At 44.4% G+C, this 18677-nt stretch overlaps 2 protein-coding genes across 2 annotated transcripts in view; one reads left to right on the top strand and one right to left on the bottom strand.

Annotated features, from left to right (window-relative positions):
• Window positions 1–1036: 1036 nt before the first annotated feature.
• ATP6V1E1 (ATPase H+ transporting V1 subunit E1) lies at window positions 1037–12668 on the bottom strand. The gene is made up of 9 exons (XM_064654511.1): window positions 12519–12668; window positions 8986–9051; window positions 7414–7523; window positions 6875–6941; window positions 4971–5060; window positions 3611–3679; window positions 3122–3216; window positions 2270–2357; window positions 1037–1665 (listed from the first exon to the last, which is right to left on the bottom strand). Exons 1-9 carry the CDS (start codon window positions 12549–12551, stop codon window positions 1603–1605), a joined length of 681 nt encoding a protein of 226 aa, XP_064510581.1. The 5' UTR covers window positions 12552–12668; the 3' UTR covers window positions 1037–1602.
• Window positions 12669–14302: 1634 nt separating this feature from the next.
• The window catches only part of BCL2L13 (BCL2 like 13), a 41480-nt gene continuing 37105 nt past the window's right edge, over window positions 14303–18677 (top strand). The window contains exon 1 of the mRNA XM_064654503.1: window positions 14303–14548. The gene's annotated coding sequence lies outside the window, so the exon portion shown is untranslated. The remainder of the gene's footprint in view (window positions 14549–18677) is intronic.

Raw genomic sequence — 18677 nt, 5'->3', positions numbered from 1 at the left:
CCAGTAAAACAAAAAAAAAACCCCAACCTTGTTAAAGAATCTCATTTTCTAAGAGTAAATTTAAAGCATTTCTTCTAGACATGAATTAAATAAGTTTGGATTCAGGATTTTCTCAGCAGTCAATCTCCATTTGAGAGAAAGGAGGCAGTAAAGGCTCATCTAGCATTTAGAGCCCACTTTACATGAGGGCACACAACTCAGCTTGAGAAGAAAGGGCCTCAGGTTAAAAACACCACATAACACATAAAGCAGTGTTGCTGCAGTTTTCAAGTATTCTTCATGGCACAATGTGAAACTCCTACTATTCCTGATTCACTGCAACACTTAAGAGAAGATGATTTCAAAACACACTCAAGCAGTAATTCATCAGCTTCTTATTGCCACAAAAGAAGTTTCAGAATTGAGCACTAGGCAGAGAGTCAAGTATTCTGGCAGAGGCTTGTAATATGGAAAGTCACCCCAAGAATTTTTCTGTCCTACACCATAAAATGTGGAGACAATACTGGTCACCACAGCAGAAGCAAAGGAGAAGTAAATAGCAAAACTTAACAGATTTAGTAATTATTATAGTTATGCTACTGTTAATTAAATTAATAGTTACTGCAACAATAGAGAGAACACTTGCAACAGAGTCAGCTGCTGTCCCTCAGGTCCTGAAACTTAATTACTACAGGGTTATGGTTTGGATCTCCTGCACAGAAACGACAAAGCTGCGACTGGAAATGGATTGCATTTGTTTTATCTGAGCAGCACAGTCGTGTGACTGTAGTTCCCTCTTGTGAAAGAAGACTGAGGGAGCAAAACTACTGACCCATTTCTCAGGGAGAATGACGGGCATCCTGGAGTCCTATTCAAAAGCCTTGCCTGCCATCCAACGCTATTCCAGCAAATAGCTTGACACCACTCCGTGCACTCGAGTTCTGGCTTCACAGAACAGTTAATACACACAGCTCAAGTGGTAAGTCCTTACTCACACAGTCCCACTCTTCAAAGATTGCTGCCAATGCCCCAGAGAGAAGCGACAGGGAACTCCATATACACACACACGCATTTTTATTTTAATAAATAGAGTTTTACAGGCTCAGGCTTTTTATTTTAAATCACATATACAGAACAAGAAATGCCTGACCAAGTAACATGAATTAAACTACTACCTTGGGAAGGAATACATGCCCTCTGTAACACTGAAGACCTCAACTGAAAAGGGATTTGCCAGCAGCAAATAAAAGCAAATTTGCCAGCACAGTGATTTACTTCACAGATCAGACAACTTGAAAGAGATGTGGCCAAAGCAAACAAAGTGACCCTAAATGGACCACTTGTCTTTATAGTGTCACAACAGTGTAAGGAAAGCCAAGAGCCCAAATGCCTCCACTTCCTAGTGCCACTTCTGGATGAATATGTATGTCTTCACATCCTTTGAGCAATACATTCTAACCACAAGTAGAGAGGCTAAGCACAGCAGGTATGCAAAATTATTCCATTGAAGAACAGATATTGGATGACACAGTAATGTTATATTTCAAGATTTCAAATTAGCAGATGCTTTTGCATCCCCTTCAGTATGGCAGTGGAACAGATCCCACCTCCTCTCATAGAGGTTTAGTCCAAAAACTTCCTGTTGGCATTAGCACCAAAGAGAGCCACTCTGATTTCTGGCATCATCTGTGGAGAAAGAGCACATCAGTTCCATGCAATGGGCAATACAATTCCTGTATGTTCCTCCTGCAGGCACTGTGGGGTAGCTAGGCTAGGCTTCAAAATTAACAAGTCAGTTCATTTGAGCTTTCTGAAGTCTTTATCAGATCACACATTGCCTGCTTCTCTCTAGACTGGAAGGACTGCCTGTACTGCAGCATAAGAAATAGATGCCAGAGCTAGTTCGGTGGTTTGTTTTTTTTTTTTGCACTAGGATTTAATAGGTGTCAGCCAAAGTTTCTGGTCCCAAGCTTGCTTCAGTAATTCAAGTTAGCCTCAGAATTTCAGCATCCTGACTGCAGTGTAGTCATGCCAAGTCTTTCAGTATCATAATTTATAGAGTTTTATGCTCAAGCTTAATTCAAAAGGGATCGTTCTGGGGAAAGCCATGTTTGTTGCAGACAAGCACAAACAGTAGGTAACTTAGCTCTTTCTATTAAAAAATAACTTGTCATTCACGTTGAAATCTGATCCCATGCATTATTGTGACACACTGGAAACAGGAGGGTTTAATTACAAGATCAAACTAGTTAACTGTACTTTGTTCACCTCGGTTGTTAGAGAAACTCACCTGCTGGGCTACAAGGTCCAGTCGACTTTCCAGGGTATTGGAAACCTTAATTTTACCATCACCGTTGTAGATTTCAACACCTCCAGCACTAAAAAAGTGACAAAAAATAAAAAAAAAAATCTGTGAACTCCATGGGTCAAGAGTCAGAATGTGGCAGAGAAACTATTGTAAACCAGCATTTATAAACAAGTCAGATACACAGATTTTTATTTCTAAAAAACCAAACTTTTTGATCATGTGTTAACAGGAATCAGCACAAAGTGATCCAGTGAAGCAGCAGTGCAAAGCACCTTTGGAGTTATCAGAGCCCACAGCCATGTGCAAGGGTCCTCATCAGCATGATCTAAATCTTAAGTGGAGCTATGAAACTTGTCACTTCAAAACAGCTTCAGACTCTGTGTTATTAAGACAGCTACCAGATTTCGGAAATGAGGACGAGTGATAAAAGAATTGTTTGTTGGTCCATACACAAAGATCACTATCAGAATATACACCTTTGTGCCATGTTCTTTAGAGCCTTGCAGACAGAAAGCAACATCCATATCCTCTCTCTTAAAAAGACCAGTGGTTAAGTTTCTATGTGCAGTTATCCTCTACTCCAGTACTGTGTGAATCAGGCTGGAGGGTGCACAAAACTTTTACTGACATTTTTGACTGAGACACTGCTTGCCTGGAGAAAACTGCAGAGTCTGTGCCTGATTAAAACAAAGAAGTGCCAAATCCCACAAGAACAGCAGCAGACACTGTGAGGATGTTCCATACTTAATTTTCTGAGAGTGTTCTAGTACAAGCTGCATCTTGAAAAGTTGCATTATGTTAGTCCTGTGTATAAAACACTCCTTTTTTCCTTACATGTCTTCTGGCAGGAAGTTGTCTTGGTCAATGTGAACATCCACATCTCTTTTTATGGCATTTTTGTAGACAGGAATGCTCTTCTGTACCGCACTCTAGATAGAAGATAAACTTCCAGTTAGCACTGACAAATGCTATTGCACCACTCAGGTTTGACCACTCAATTATTTGTAGTAATAAAATGAAGGGATTGAGGCCTCTTTTTTTTATTTTAATTAAGCAAATGGATTTCAGTTTGGCTTTTGAGCCAAAGCCAATTATTATTCTTAATACTGTAGCAATGTATAAAGTTTCCAACGTAATATCCAAGCAAGCAAATGATCCCCAACTTTGGAAGCACACTTAGGTTCTTGCATCGTATCTACAACAGAAGTGCAACAAGCAAAGCTTGTTTTCATGTCACGCAGAAGGGATCTGAGCAGCAAATATTTGCAGTCAGGTCTAGGTCTTTGTGAGCAGGACACTGTCAAACCATTCCAGGTGTCTTACCTTAACCATTGGGAGATCTGGCTTCCTGCACCGAACAACTAATCTGGGCTCAAGCAGCTGGTAGAATCCCTGCAGGGAATAACCACTTCAGGATCACACAGTCAGCATTTTAACTGTCTTAGAATTATTTAACCCCAAGAAAGGAAAGAAGCTGATCAACTTGAAACCCAGAACCTGACGATATCAGTCTCTTTTATTTAGTTCTTTGCTCGCAAGTTCACCTCATGCAGACATCCTGTGAGGACAGCACCAATACCTGGGAAAGAGCCCAAATATGGGTGATGGGTTTGGAATTCAAGTGAAACTATACATGGAATCATAGGATTGTGTTGGCCAGTTAATGTTTGTGTATACACAAGGAGCATTGCTGTCTATGTAGACTGAGGATGCAGCCAAGCTCTTGAAGACATGCAGTAGTTTCAGATGCCTGTTCTAATAACTCCTGTCTTGCAGCTCCTGTGGTAATATCTGAGACTAGAATAGATTAAAATAAGTTTAGTTCCAGTTTGAAGAGATCTATAATGATCATCTAGTCCAACTGTGAGTACAGATCTCTCACTGGATCAAATACAATGAGCCAAGACAAACGTGGCCAGTTCGCAAGAGCAGGACAGGTTTGTTTGATGTACAGCAATACCAGATCTGAGTGTGGCAAGGAAAACCCACTAAATTGGAGGCACAAGCTGGTAGGAGACACTGCTGAGAAAACTCAGCCATCCAACTGTGACAGGAGAGCTCGTGGGTGGCTCCTGGGAGTTCACAGAAACAGGACCAACCCGTACCACGAGGCGGCACCAGGGCCCGCAGGACTGACCTGGCCAACGCCTGTTGGATTTTTGGCAGTTGATTTCTGGGGCTTGAGGACGTTCTTCTAGGTAAGCAAAGCTTTGATTTCTACCTCATATGCCTCTCACAGGCACGTGCCATACTACAGTAAATTTGTCAAAGCCAGGGCTTATTAAGTCTCAAACACCCAAAAGACTTTAGAAGCGGGTAACTTCTGGGTTTGGAGAAACAGCCTTTGTCAAAGGTGCATTTGATCCAGCCAATTACTACAGGACCTTAATGTGTGCAGCCTAAAATGTGCATGTTACAGTGTATGTGTGCACATCTGCAATTATTGCTACAATGGAACTGCTGCTTGGCATATCAGGTTCTACCCCTCAGAATGAGCTGCGACCTCTTCTGTTCAGAACCCAAGCCTGAAACATATTGAACTGATGTTTAAAACCCAAAGATCACCCAGCAACATTTGATCTAGACTCCAATACAACTGTAATTTCCAGTGGGTTATTTCTGACAAAAGAAACTTAGGGGGATAGGGCAGCAATGATCTGTGTTCTACAATTTAAATATTTACCTGTAGAACTAGTCCATCCAGCAGTGCCTGGTACCTGGCAGTATCCTTCACCACCTTGGCAAGTCTCTGCTTGGCCTCATTCAGCAAATCCTACATTCAGAAGAAATCAGATCAGCAGAGCCCATCTGTTTGGCATTTGGTTTCGTGCCTACCAACTTTCTGTACTTCTATTATAGCTCTCACACCCTGCCAACACGTAAATGTACACTCCAGCTGGTGTTCATCCAAGCTAGACCTTCATCTCTGTGCATGGCACACTATCCTCTCCAAACACTTCCCTTCTTCCTGCCCTGATCTGAACTCATTAAAATCTGACAATAAGTCCTTTCTCATGAAAAAGGGAGAGCTCAGTAGTAAAAGGATAGTACCTGCAGCATTAATTCAGACAGACTAAATATGTTGTAAATAAATGCTTCATGTAAACTAATAAAGTTGTCCAAACCAATTTTTCAGCTTTATGGTCAAACAAAGAAACCTAATCTATCTTTCTAACAAATAATATTCAGGTTAGGTATTTTTTAATTGTAAGCAAATGCAAGTCAAGATTTGAAAGAGAGAGCTTATTTTTTAATTTGAAGAAGTTGGTCTTGATTATCTTTATTTGACAAATCAATACTGGATGGGATTGAATTTTTAAGAAATTTGAGTCACCTCAAACACAGCTCCTAGAACTGAACCATCATAATTATTTCAGATATAGAAACCATGATTTGGTATAAACTCTTCCCTACTGTCCTGCCTCATGGCATTTAGAAGAAGAGTGCAGGGTAACACAATCACTGTGAGGATATAACACTATCACAATTTAATGCCATGGTCAAACCTAGTTACACTGCCCTCCCTAGAGTAACAGCATTTCTGGAACTGCTCATCTCTCTTCATGAAAGAAGCCAAAGATCTGATAAGGGAAGAAAGAGTGAGCAGCATGTGATTTTAAATGTCTTAAAATGAGGAAGAGTGTTTAGAATTACTCAGAAGCATGAGGTTGAGTCAGCAGATAAATGAGGAAGAGATTACCCAGCAGAGACTATCACAATAGAGTTAGCTCTTCAGCTACCCACCTTCCTCCTCTCTGTGAATACAATCTAAAGTTTGAAACTCGGTTTAAAGAGTCAATAAACTGGTGATTTTCTTCTGCTAACTCCCCTTTTTCATGGTAGAATCAACTTGAACATTACCCTTTATCCATTAGCTTTTATTTTTGACTTCCACAGGTCTCTCAGCTTTTCCAACAGCTCAACAGCCCCACCTAGCAGAGCAGGAACCGTCTCTTAAGACAGGCGTGGGAACGCAGCACAATGAGCAGAGTGAGAACACACTGCACGTGGTGTAAGACAAACACAGTAAGCCCGACCTAAGCCCAAACCTAGCCTGCTCTGATAAACGATCACTCACCCTGTAAGTCAAGACACGGACTGGTCACCTACTAGAACAAGAAACAATGCTTTTCATGTAACATGGGCCACTGAAGGAGACAGAAAAGCCCAGTTAATGGTGTTTTAAGCCTCCTTGCTTACACCACGGCAGCTTTAACACAGAAACGTTGCTTCGGGCAAAGAGAACCTCAAACTTCTCCCAGCCGTGCAAGAGGCTGTTCCTGCTCCTTAAAGAAACAAGCTGTTGTGCAAATGACAGATACAACAGTGCCTGCAACGTTCCTGGGAACAGGAACAACTGTATTTTCCTAAAGGAGCACGTAATAGAAACAGTGAAAATAAGCTAAAGTAGATCAGCAAATCTGGACTAAATCCTTAATGCCTTTTAGGAGCAGCTTGGAAAGCCACTTTTGTATGTTGAAGCAAACGTCACTCACTCCCAAATCCTATTTTTCTTTAGAGAATGGTTACATTTCCTAACACATGGCAGAAATAGAGCCTCTGTGTATTTACTGGAGAGATACTCACTGCAATAAGGTCATCCCTTGCCTTGAGGACCTTCAGTCTTGCTTGATTCATCAGGTTGGACATCTGACTGCAAGTTGAATGATATACATGAATCAATCCATCAGCCTTTGACAGAAGAACTGCAACATTTATCTGTACACCTTAAAGATAACAATACTACAGCATTTAATGATGAAGCCTGTTCACCTGTTTCAATCTGTTTCTGAACCTGCACAAATGATTAAAATGCAGAACTCTGTCCTTAAGTAAAGACCCACTCAAAATAAACCTGACATGATCATTTGTCCCAGGGTAACAGACCAGGGCAGATTTCCAGAAATTAAGTACATAAACATGAAGGATCCTTTCATTGCTCTTCCTAAAAGTTACACTATTGTAGCTCAGCTCTGACAATTTTTCTCCAGAAAAAAAACCTAGAAACTCAGAATTAAATATATCATCAGTTTGCCTGTTTGACAGGGAAAAAGAATTTTGTATAAAATTAGCAATAAAATGAGAGCTCAGGCTTTGAAGTCAGCCATCTAACCTAAGCAACTTACATTTTCTTTTGCTGTTCTATTTGCTTCTCCTTCTTTTCATAATACTCCATGATTTTCAGCCTCTGTGTCTGAACAAGGCGACCCTTCTCAATGTTGAATTCTTCTTCTGCCTACAGTAAAAATTAAATAACTGAAGTGGAAATTGATTCCATGGGCTGAAAGAAACAGAATCAAAATGTGACAGCCGTTCTTTCAGAGCACATTCACAGACAAGATAGGATGATACAATTTATGGTTCCACATAAAATAAAACATTTCAACCAGTCCTCAAGTCAGAGTGAGTACAAGATGTGTTCTGCTAAACTAGAACCTTGCTCACCAAGATAATGCTTATTTTATTAACTGACTGAGGCATGTTTCCTTGCAGCATGTATTCCTCAGGCACAAAATTACCAAATTTATGTATTATATACTGTTACATGAAACTCATTTTAGCCTCAGCTCTGATTTGTTTTTACAGAATTGGTCTCTTTTCTGGCTACAAAAGATTCTACCTAAAACAAGGTACCCAACCCTCAGCGTCCACAAACGTCATTACTTTAAATAATTCTTTCACAGGGAGAGTGACAGCATAGATGTTACTTTTGTGTAAAGCCTAGCCAGGCAGCATGTGAAAACACATGGAAAACTTCCCTAATTACACCTGAGAATCCAATCCCAACCTTTGACTTCTGTTTGCAGATCCTCAGGAATACCTGCTTTGGTGCTGATTAAATATTTGTGTAGATCTAAATGTTTAAGGGAGATTAAATATTACTAGTAATGCATATGCTGAGTCCAATACCAACAAGGTGTTTCTGTAGTGGTATAATGCAGACTGTTAGGGCTGTAAGACACCATTAATCCTTCTTTAGTAAACATCTACACTCTATCACCTGATCAATATTAAACTTGGTCTCTTGTGGCTTAACCTAAGTGAAGAATTCTGCAAGTAATTCAACACAAGCCTTAAACATGAACTGATGGTTTAGTTCCCCAGGATTCTTACTGAATCACATCTAGAATTAAGACTGCAGCTGTCTACGCAGTTTTAGGTACAGTTATGAACCTGGTTACAAACAAACTTTCACCAACATAATCCAACCAGTCTAACTTTCAACTTTTAGCATTTTGGGACATGTATGAGTTCTTGTGCAATATTATAAATACTATAATTGTTAGCACAAACCTCAGCAGAATTAATAGTTACGAAGAGAACTCCTTCAATCCTCAGTGATATCAAGATATGTACAGGAGGTGGGGAAAGTGTTTCACTTAATCCAATCCAGTCACATTATCACTCAGATCTCCTGATTGCTTAAAAAAAGGAGTGAACTTCCACATGGATAAATTTTTATCTGAGAACCACTAAGAAAACTTAGGCCAAAAAATAGCTCCAACCTGTTTTCATCTGTCAAAAGCTAAGAAATGTTAACTTTATTTGGCACACCATTTTTTGCTATTTAATAACTAAACATGGAATCAGCTGTAGCTTACAAAGTGTTCTAGGCCTGCTCTGACTGCAACTATCAAAACAGGATGCCAGATGCAGTTTTCCTTTTGCACTTACTGACAGTGAACTTCCATTTTTACCTTTGCATCTATTTCTTCAGCCTTTTCATTGGCTTCCTGCTCAATGAAAGCCATCATATGCTTGATCTGTGACAAGAGAGAGGAAAGAAAATATTTTGTGTAGGAAAGCACTTTGACTAGAGGAAGTAGGTACATATATTCCTCATTTGTACAGCAGGCCCTTCCATATCCATTTACTAATTCATATAATGTTGTTTGCAAACAAAATTAAATTGAGCATGCAGGCCAAAGAGTCAGTACATCTTAGCATTGACTACAAGAAAATTATTTTTCCCAATAATTCTACATAATGGTGTTTCAATGGCTATCACTAGAAGAATGTTCCTCAGATATGCAACCATACAAAAAAACCCAACCAACCAAACTCAACCACACAAAAAAAAACAACCAACCCAAAAGTAAATTTGTATAAATGTGAGGCTGGGTGTTTTTCATTCTTCACTAATGAGACCAACTTTTTGGCCTCCGGGGTTTAGTTAAAAAAAAAAATATTCAAAAATCCTCACACAGCAAAATTAGTGTGTTTGTTATGACATTTACATGAAACAGAGAAGACTAACATCTGAATGAACCTGGGCCTTCCACACTCAGTGACCAGTGAAGCAAAGCAAAGGGCTACTGACCACTCTGGTCAGATCTGTACAACCAGAAGTTCCTTCAAACACCTGAGAAATCTTTCCTGAAAAAAAAAACCGTAATAAATTCTGTAAAGATCTACAGGGTCATTAAAAAATGCTGCTACAAAATGACTTTACAAAGTAGTTGCATGTCAGTTTGGAGGAGCTGGGGAAGGACACAGAGGCAGCAGTGCTAGTTGATCCAGACCACATCAAGCATATCACATGCTGCTTCAGAGCCTGGTATGCACCAATATATTCCACGTGGAGAATATTTCTGAAGCCACCTCAAAACACTATAAAGCACAGGTCCAGCATCTTAAAGACAAGGAAAGCAATTATATTGAGCTCTTCTTATCTATCACATGCCTTTCTGTGACCAGGCCTAAGGTCAGGATCCCACTGTGGGGCAAACCATAAGGACTCATGACCACACAAACTGCAGCTGGGAAGGGGGTACATCCATTTCCAGGGGCAGAGGGAGCAGACCACAAAAACCTATCAGCTTTTTGCTTGCACTTAGTGCTGAGACACGTTTTGCAGACAACCCACTCTGAGTAAACTCACACAAAAGATTCTATTTATAGAATCTCATGTTAAAATGTAATATTTTAAAGAGATCAGGAAGGTGCCAAGTTCAGCACTGAGCCAAGGTGCAGAACAGCACTATGCCCACAGAGAGGAGAAAACAGAAGTGAACCAACAAGTGGAAGATTTTAAACACGTGCAGTGGAAGAAGTGAACAGTAATATCCACATCCTCAAATCAAATCAGCAATTTTTTTTCTAATTCCAGTTTGCAACACTTTAAAGTGTGTGTCTACCTACAGCATCAGTTTTCTACCCTGCACTTCAGAAAGGACAAGAGAGGCACATAAAGTAAGGAAATTATTTTGCTGAATAGCCTATTGTTGAAGGAGACTAAGAACTTTTGTATAACAGCAGCAACCCTCACATTACTGAGTCACTTCCTCCAGTGTGGTTTGGTTTCTGAATTTTGGAAAACTACTTCTAACAATTCTGGGTGTTCAAGAAACATCCTCTGCATACAGAAAAGGAACAAGATGGAAGTAAGCTAATACAGAACTCACTTCCCTTGGTATGGTAAGACTGAACAGTGTCACTTCCTTCAAATGCTGCTGTACCGAAATCCTTTTTTGCTTTTTATAGACATGAAAAGAGGTCCACAGTGAGATTTTCACATCTACAAATAGGATGAGTTTTAATAACACTAACAAAAAATGTATTTTGAAATGAGACATTAATTTTAAAGTATTACTTCCTACAGAAAGGAAGAGAGGGTTTGCCTATCAGTAGTATTGTGATTATCCTTTCCATAGGAAGTTCTAGATGTTAGACTGGCTGTAGCTAGAAATAACTAGATGGAACAATCTATTAAACACCTCTGACAGAACAGAGCAAACAAATCTATCAATGGGAAAAACCCTTAATTAGAGATGATTTTCAAAGTGAAAATTATTGAAAGCACCATGGCGAGTAGGTAAGAGGGTCAGTTGGCAAGTTCTTGCCAGATTTATACACATTCAGGACTGCCATATCATCAGCATTCTCCTTTCCAGTCAACAGGATCATCCAAGGCTCAGGAGTGTAGAGCATTGACAGGAAAGCTGCAGATCTGAAATGCTATGAGAACGTCACGTTTAGTACATCACCAGAGCCTGAACTAACCTTCGAAGTTCAGGTCCATCATGGCTGAGCAAAACCACCCCTTAATCCAGATTTATTTTTATTCTCTTCACGGAAGAGGCAGGAAAAAAACAAACAAGCTTTGTGGATAAAATGCAACGTTACAACTCTCCTTTAGGAGGAAGGCAACCCGTTGATTTTACTTTCAATGCGATGCTTCCTTGCCAAGAGACCATGTTTACTGAATGAGAAAGTGAGACACGAAGTACTTGTGATGCAAAGGACAAAGGGAACTTGCCTGATCTGCTCATCACCTGTAGGAAACCCCACAGACCAGTGCTGACTGGATCTGTGCAGCCTTTAACACGGCACAGCATTTCCAACCCAGCTGAAAGCAGCTTTTTCAGGCGGGGGCAGTGTTTACTGTCAACAGGGACAGGCTGTCCTGCCCCGGGAGGAGGTGTCTGCAGCCAGACTTACTGCAGGGCTGTAAGTTTCCATTTCAAGCCAAGCCCAGGCTGCCCCACTCTGCTTAGATGTGAAAAAGGCATTCAAGAACACCACACATCCCACCCAAAGGCTGAGGTACAGCCAAGTGGGTGTAGGACAGCTACAAGCAAAAGAGAGATGGAAAGTCCTTAGAGAACCGTAGAAGGGAGGTTGGAAGAGACCTTTGAGATCACTCAGCCCAACCATGAACCCAGGACTACTCCTGAAACCCCTAAACCACTAAACCATTAAAATGTGTCACCCAGATGCCTCTTGAGCACCTTCAGGGATGGTGACTCCACTACCTCCCTGGGAAACCTATTCCAATGCCTGACCACCCTAACAACGAATTTTTTTTCTTCTAATATCTTCTGAATCTCCCCTGTCTCAGCTTAAGGCCATTTCCTCCAGTCCTCTCACGGCAGAAGAGATCTGCCCCGGCCTCTAAACATCTACCGCAGCATCTAAAAAGCCAGCACTTGTCTAGGGCCGTGTGTTTATGTGCCTTGAAGTGCAGCTAAACCCCGCAGACAGCAAACAGCCTGCTCGTGAACCCTTTCCTTATAACCTGGCACAAAACGTCACCAAAACGCTTCACGGAATAAACCAGTTTGTTCAGAGACTTCTCCTCCCCTTCCTCCTTTCCCAGAGGAGCGCCCGGGCTCCCCCTCGCAGAGCAGGACACACGATTTCACACCCCCAAAGCCCGAACCAGCCGCCGCCGCGGGGGCCGGGGCCGCTCCTGCCCGCGCTCCCCACGGCTGAGGCCCCGCGGGCCTACCTGCTTCTGCACGTCGGCATCGCTGAGCGCCATGGCGGCGGTGTCGGTGTCGGTGACAGTGGCGGTGACGGCGGCGGTGACAGTGGTGGTGACAGTGGCGGTGTCCGAGGACGCGCCCGGTGCCGTCGGTGCCCGGAGCGGAATCACATCCGGGTCGGGTCAGGCGGCCGCGAGCCCCGCCCACCCCCCTTCCCGCCGGCCAATAGCGACCCGCGCTCCGCGTGACGTCACGCCGCCATGCATGGCGGGGTGGGGCCCGCCGGGGCCGCTCCCGGGTGGGCTCTGGAATGGTTTGGAATGGCTCGGAACGGCTCGGAGCGGCTCCACGGAAGGAGGCTCCGCGCCCTCCCCCGGCAGCCTGTGCCAGAGCTCTGCCGCCCGCGACGTAAAGAGGTTCTTCCTCGAGTTGAGGTGGAAGCTTCCTGTGTTTAAGTTCGCGGACATTGCTCCCCCAGCCCTGTCGCTGGGCACCACGGAAAAGGGCCTGGCACCATCCTCTTGGCACCCACCCAGAGGATAATTACGTGCATTGATGAGATCCCCTGTCAGCCTTCTCTTCTCCAGACTAAACATGCCCAATTCCTGCTGTCTTTCCTCATAAGAGAGATGCTTCAGACCCCTCATCATCTCTGTGGCCTCTGCTGGACCCTTTCCAGCAGCTCCTTGTCTCTTGCTGAACTGAGAAGCCCAGACCTGGAAACAGGGCGTTCTGTGATTTCATGAAGGAAAAGCAAAAGGATGCAGGAAACAGGTGGACAAGGGGAGGGGAAGGACGGCTTTGCAGCAGCAGGGAGGCTGGAGGTCACTGGCTGTCAGGTGGAGCGGGCATAGGGGAAATCTTGTGGTGGCCCCTTGGGATGGTTGTGCTGCTGTGATTAATGAGAATTTCATTGTAGTATACACGGTGGGGATCCAAGGCATTATTTATTTATTTATTCATTCGTTATTTATTTATTATTACCTTCTGTGATGTGGTGATTCTTCAGAAGTTCTGTTGCTGCTGCCACTCTTTTCTTTCTGGCAAAATTTAAGGCAATCTTCATAACCTGCAATAGTGTTCGTTTATTCTAGTTGGCAGGAAGCTTCTGTTTCTGTTCTGCAGGTACATTTACTGGAAAAAAATAGAACCCTTCCTTGCGAATCAAGTGTCAAACACGGCATTTGTCACACCCGTGCTTCTTCCCGATTTATTCCTATTTCCTTAATTTTTACTGTGCATTTGTCACACCCGTGCTTCTTCCGGATTTATTCCTATTTCCCTAATTTTTACCGTACTTTTCTATGTGGGATAAAAAAAAAAGAGAGCTTATTATAAAACTTTGGTAACTTTGATGTTTTTTTCATATGGCAATTTTAGAGTGCAGGAAAATCAACTTGTATTTTGAGAGCTTGAGAATACTTTTTATTACTTCAGGCACCATCTAAATGATATTATATTATAATACATGTGAACTACGTTCAGACTCGGTTTGTTTTCCTTGCGGCTCCCCTACCCTTGCGGGGGGGGCGGGGGACGGGGTGTTTGGGGGGGTTGACCCGCCCACGTGACCTGAGGGTCGGGCCCGCGGAACCTGAAGTGCCAGGAGGTCCTTTTGCTCCGAACCCCTGGGTAAAAGGCGGAGGGGTTGGCAGGGATCCCCCACATCCACGTTTCCCCCCGTCTCCCTGGGACTCCGAGCGCCGCCCCCTCCCCGCCGGCAGTCACGTGACAGGGGGCGGGGCCCTGCCGCGCGGCGCGAGCCGTGACGCGCGGCACGCGCCGGGACGAGCCCCGCGCGCGCTCCTCCCCTCCGCGCCCGCCCCCCCGCCCCCTCCATCATGGCGGCGGCGGCGGCAAATTAGGGCAGAGCCCGCGCTCACCGGCCGAGCGCGCGCGCGCGCGCCCCCCCCCCTTCCCCACCTCACCCCACACACACACACACATACACCACGCACACACACACACCATACACCGCCCCCGGCGGGAGCGACCCGCGACCGGCGGCCGCTCCTCCGCCGCCTCCTCCTGTTCCTCCCCGCGGCGCCCGCAGGTGAGGAACGGTAGGGTGAGAGTGGGTAGCGAGCGGGCGGGCGGGCGGGCGGGCTGGCTTGCTGCCTGTTTATTTACATTTATTTGTTATTTATTTATTTATTTATTTATTTACCTTCACTTATTTATTTATTTGGGGGGGTGGAGGGAGCGGGCACCGGCGGCCTCGCGCGCGCGCGCGCGCTCCCGCTCCGCGAGGGGCTGAGGGGAGCGGAGGGGGGGCGGCGGTTGGAGCCGGGCGCGCGCACGGACCTTCCCCCCCCCTCAGCCGCGGGGGGCGCGCGTCGGCGGCGGAGGCGCCCCCTGGCGGCCGGTGCCGCTCCCGCCCCCCCCCCGGGGGCCCCCGCTCCGACCGGGACACCCCCGGGACACCCCCGGGACACCCCCGGAGACGGCGGGAGCCCCCGCGGAGCCCCCGGGTCCCCGCCGGCAGCTGCGGGGCGGAGGAGCAGAGCCGGCGGCTCCCCCGCCGCAGGGGCCGCGGGCTGCGCGTCCCGCACGGCCCCGCCGGTGACTCATCGCGGCTCCGAGCCCGCCCGGGTATAAATATCTCATTCATCGCCGTAGTAACTGAGGGGCTCACGCTGCTCTGGCGCTGCTGAAAACTTGGAGCCGAGTTTTTGTCCAAGTAGGCAGAAAGTGAATGGAAGGTTGTTAGTGAAAGCTGGGTTTGCCGTGGTTTAATGTTGTGGTGAGGTAGCTTGAAGCCGGAGAGGATCGAGGACCTTTGTAGTGGGTAACTCACACAGTTTTTGTTTCTCTTCCTAGAAGAGAAGTCACACCATTTGCCTAGAATACTCTAATTATATTTCCCAGTAAGGTTGACTACAACCACTGCCCAGATAAACAACCATAGTATTTTCCAGTATTCCTATCCATTAAGTGCCACCAGAGGATCAGCAGTGGATGCCATATCGATTCATTTCCAGTAGGGACTGACATGTTTGAACTCAGTAGTTCTCAGTTTATTAAAAACAATCTCTTAGTCATGCTCTCATATACTGTTGGAAAAGTACTCTGAAGAATTTTTATCTCCCAAAGTCGATCACGATCAAGTGTCTTGGATAGACCTGCCTGTTATGTGAAGTGTGTTCAGAGGCAAACTGCTGCAAGGTTGAACTAGTCCACACATGCAGGTCTCATCTGAAATCCGTACACAAGCCTCCTGGTAAGGTTGCAGAGCGCTTGGATATTTTCCATCTTGTTGATATGGGGTGTGGTTTTTCAGCTCCTTGAATTTCGGTACGTTTGGATAAAGAGCACAATGTAGACCTAAGGCTGTAGATACAGCATGAACTGACAGGAGTTGCCTGTTGCAGAGACTGGTATCAGGAGGATGACCCAAACCATGAGCATTCCGGTGTCAAGCTGCCCTAAAAATGATTTGAACGTCATTTTGTTGCCTCTCTAAATTGCCTATCCACGCTTGAGTGAATGCTTCTGGCTGAGGCCATTCATGCTCTGAAATAACTCTGCAGCACAGGAGGTGTTCTGCTAGAGCTGTCTGGGGGGATTAGGTTTGTAGCCGGTAAGTGAGGCCTGGTGACCCGGGCTGTAGGTGGGAAATGCATCCAGCTCCAGCCTGACTCTGTGTTCCAGTGGAAGTGAAGGGCAGCGGTGCTGCTGTTTGTAACAAGAAGGCAGTCCGTGACAGTCCGTATTTCTGAAATACACACTGACACTGAACACCTACTATTTTGTTTATAAACACGCAGCGAGATACTTCATGAGGCTGCAGAAGGGCAATTCTCAGACCTGCAGCAGCCGAAGAGGTGCACGACAGATCCATGGCAGCTGCTGAACTGTTCCGATGGGCAGCGTTGTGCTGCCTTTTGGGGGCTGAATGATGCACAGTGAAAGCTCAATGCACGGTGGCATTTTGCAGATAGGGCCTGAAACACAGCAGAGCCTCATCACTGGGGGATTATATTCGCTGTATTCATTGGTAGCCTTGCTTTGCCCGTTATCCAATGTATAACTCTTCTGTGGATTAGGACGTGACAGACTGCATGAAGAAATGTCAGTCTGGCTGGAACTCCTGTTCTCAGGTCGGTTGAGCAGCTCAGCCCACATGGAACAAGTGACAGCAGGGCTGGAGGAGTAACAAGCTAAGTAAGCTTCAACAGGTATAGCCTTCTGTTCCCCCAAGGCTGCAGGAACTGAGGAAGGTGAATTTTTTTGTAGGGAGCAATTGATAATAATTTTGATCTCTGTAGCTTTTTAAGGGCAATATTCCTGCAGTGAACCTGTTAAACCAGAAGTAACCCTCTAGCTCTTGCTCTGAGACTTATGGAGTCTGTATAATACCTTATTTCCTGTGCTCTGTTGCATCTCCTGTACAAGCTTATTCTCTTAAAGTGTTTCTGGACTCTCTTCCATTTTGCTCCTTTAGTGGAAAGCTCTCCTTCCTCTGATCTGGTCTCTCAAGATGCATGCCCTTTTTCAATCCCACTCATTCCTGTAAAATGGCCTTTTCTGAGATATTTACAGTATCTGAGTCAATATTTCTGTATTTCTTTTTGTAAACAAAACCAGTAATTCACAGTTTGAAATGAGTAATTCGGTTGCTGTGCTGTGGGCTTGTCTCAAAGGAAAACCAGGGCTTCTGAAGTGCATTTCCACTCATGACATTCTTTTGTGTGAAGCTGAAGATTTCTCCCATTCAAGTTCTTAAGTCTCCCTTCTCATCTCAGTATAAAACTACCTCTCAGAATATATTGACCAAAGGGATTATTTTTTTTCATCCAAAGCTGAGTTTTGTCATTCTTTTCCCAGGGAAACCTTAGCCACTATTTAAATACACTGTGGTCTGATTCTCTCTCTGTTTTTTTTTCCCCTCCTCTCTCCAGAGGTGCTGAGCTAAGCAAGCTGAACTTTTTGTGAAGTAGGCCTCCCTGATGCACATGGATCAATGTGCTGCTCTGGAATCTCTTGCTTGTTGTCACCAACTTTTTTTCTGTCATTTTCTGCGCTGATATGGAATTATATCTTGAAAAATAATCTTTGTCGTACGTCCAAATTTGTTCTTTGATCCACAGCCTAGTTTCTGGATGTCTCTGGACCATCTGTCAGGCTGATTCTTTCAGGAGAGATCAGTTCAGGTTGTCTGGAAGGGCTCCCATGTGCCGTGTAGGCATTGGGGGAAGGACGTTGATTCCAGGGCTGTGGATCTCTGCGGAACAAACTATAACTGAAACGCGCTGGGGAGCTTTTGCTTTTTGGTGAATGGCATCTTTCCCACCTGGTGATGTGAACATGTGATGTGGTGGTTGTGCATGGGGATCTTGTCTGAAGAGCAGATCTGTTGTTAAGGGATCCTAAAGTCCTCAGAGCAGTTATCTTTCTCCCAAATCCCCTTGTTTTATGAACGTCTCCGTTTATGGAAGCGGCTGAAGGATAACTGTGCATTTTGCAAAAGCTCTGCTTTATCTCTGCTATGATTTCTTACTTTTCTGAAGTAGGATACGGTGCCCATAGAGCATTCTGGGATGGAAGAGGCAACATAAATGTAGGATTACTGCTCCAAGGGAAAAGGGATGAGGGTTGACTTAAAGTTTCAACATTGTTTCCTTCATAAATAAATCATTACTTTGGGTCAAGCTGCAGGAAAGACACAACTGAAGCTTTCTGGTAAAGGCTTTCAGGCATTTTCGGAGACATGGTGCAAGAGGCAGGGCTGCCATAGTACAGTCTTCATGAAAGAGTCCTTTTCTGTTTTCAATACTGAATGAGTTTCAGAAACTAGAGTTTCTAAAGATTAAAGAAAGAACACTTAGCCAATTTTACACCAACTCTTTTCCTTTTGCAGCTTTTAGTTTGATGGGTAAATTTTTCTTTGCCAAGCTCCCTACTCACACAGCAACCATGCCGCAGCACAGTTCTAGTTCTGTTTATCCTCAGTAACCACTGTACAACTGCTGGTAATCCGAATTCCTCTTCAGGGAGGAGGGATTAGAAGTTAGCCCAGACATCTTGAATAGCTAGACAGGCCAGTGCTTTTCTCTTGCTTGCTCAGTTTACTATTATTATTTTTAATCTCGAGCCGTCATTTGCAGATTGTGCTTTGGGTTTGAAACTTGGCTTTCTCTCTTAGTCTCAAGGCATTTCCAGCATAATCAAGAACTCTCTTG

Source organism: Pseudopipra pipra, chromosome 5 (assembly GCF_036250125.1).
Source record: "Pseudopipra pipra isolate bDixPip1 chromosome 5, bDixPip1.hap1, whole genome shotgun sequence".
Lineage (NCBI taxonomy): Eukaryota > Metazoa > Chordata > Aves > Passeriformes > Pipridae > Pseudopipra > Pseudopipra pipra.
This window is presented reverse-complemented; position numbering and strand designations above follow the sequence as displayed.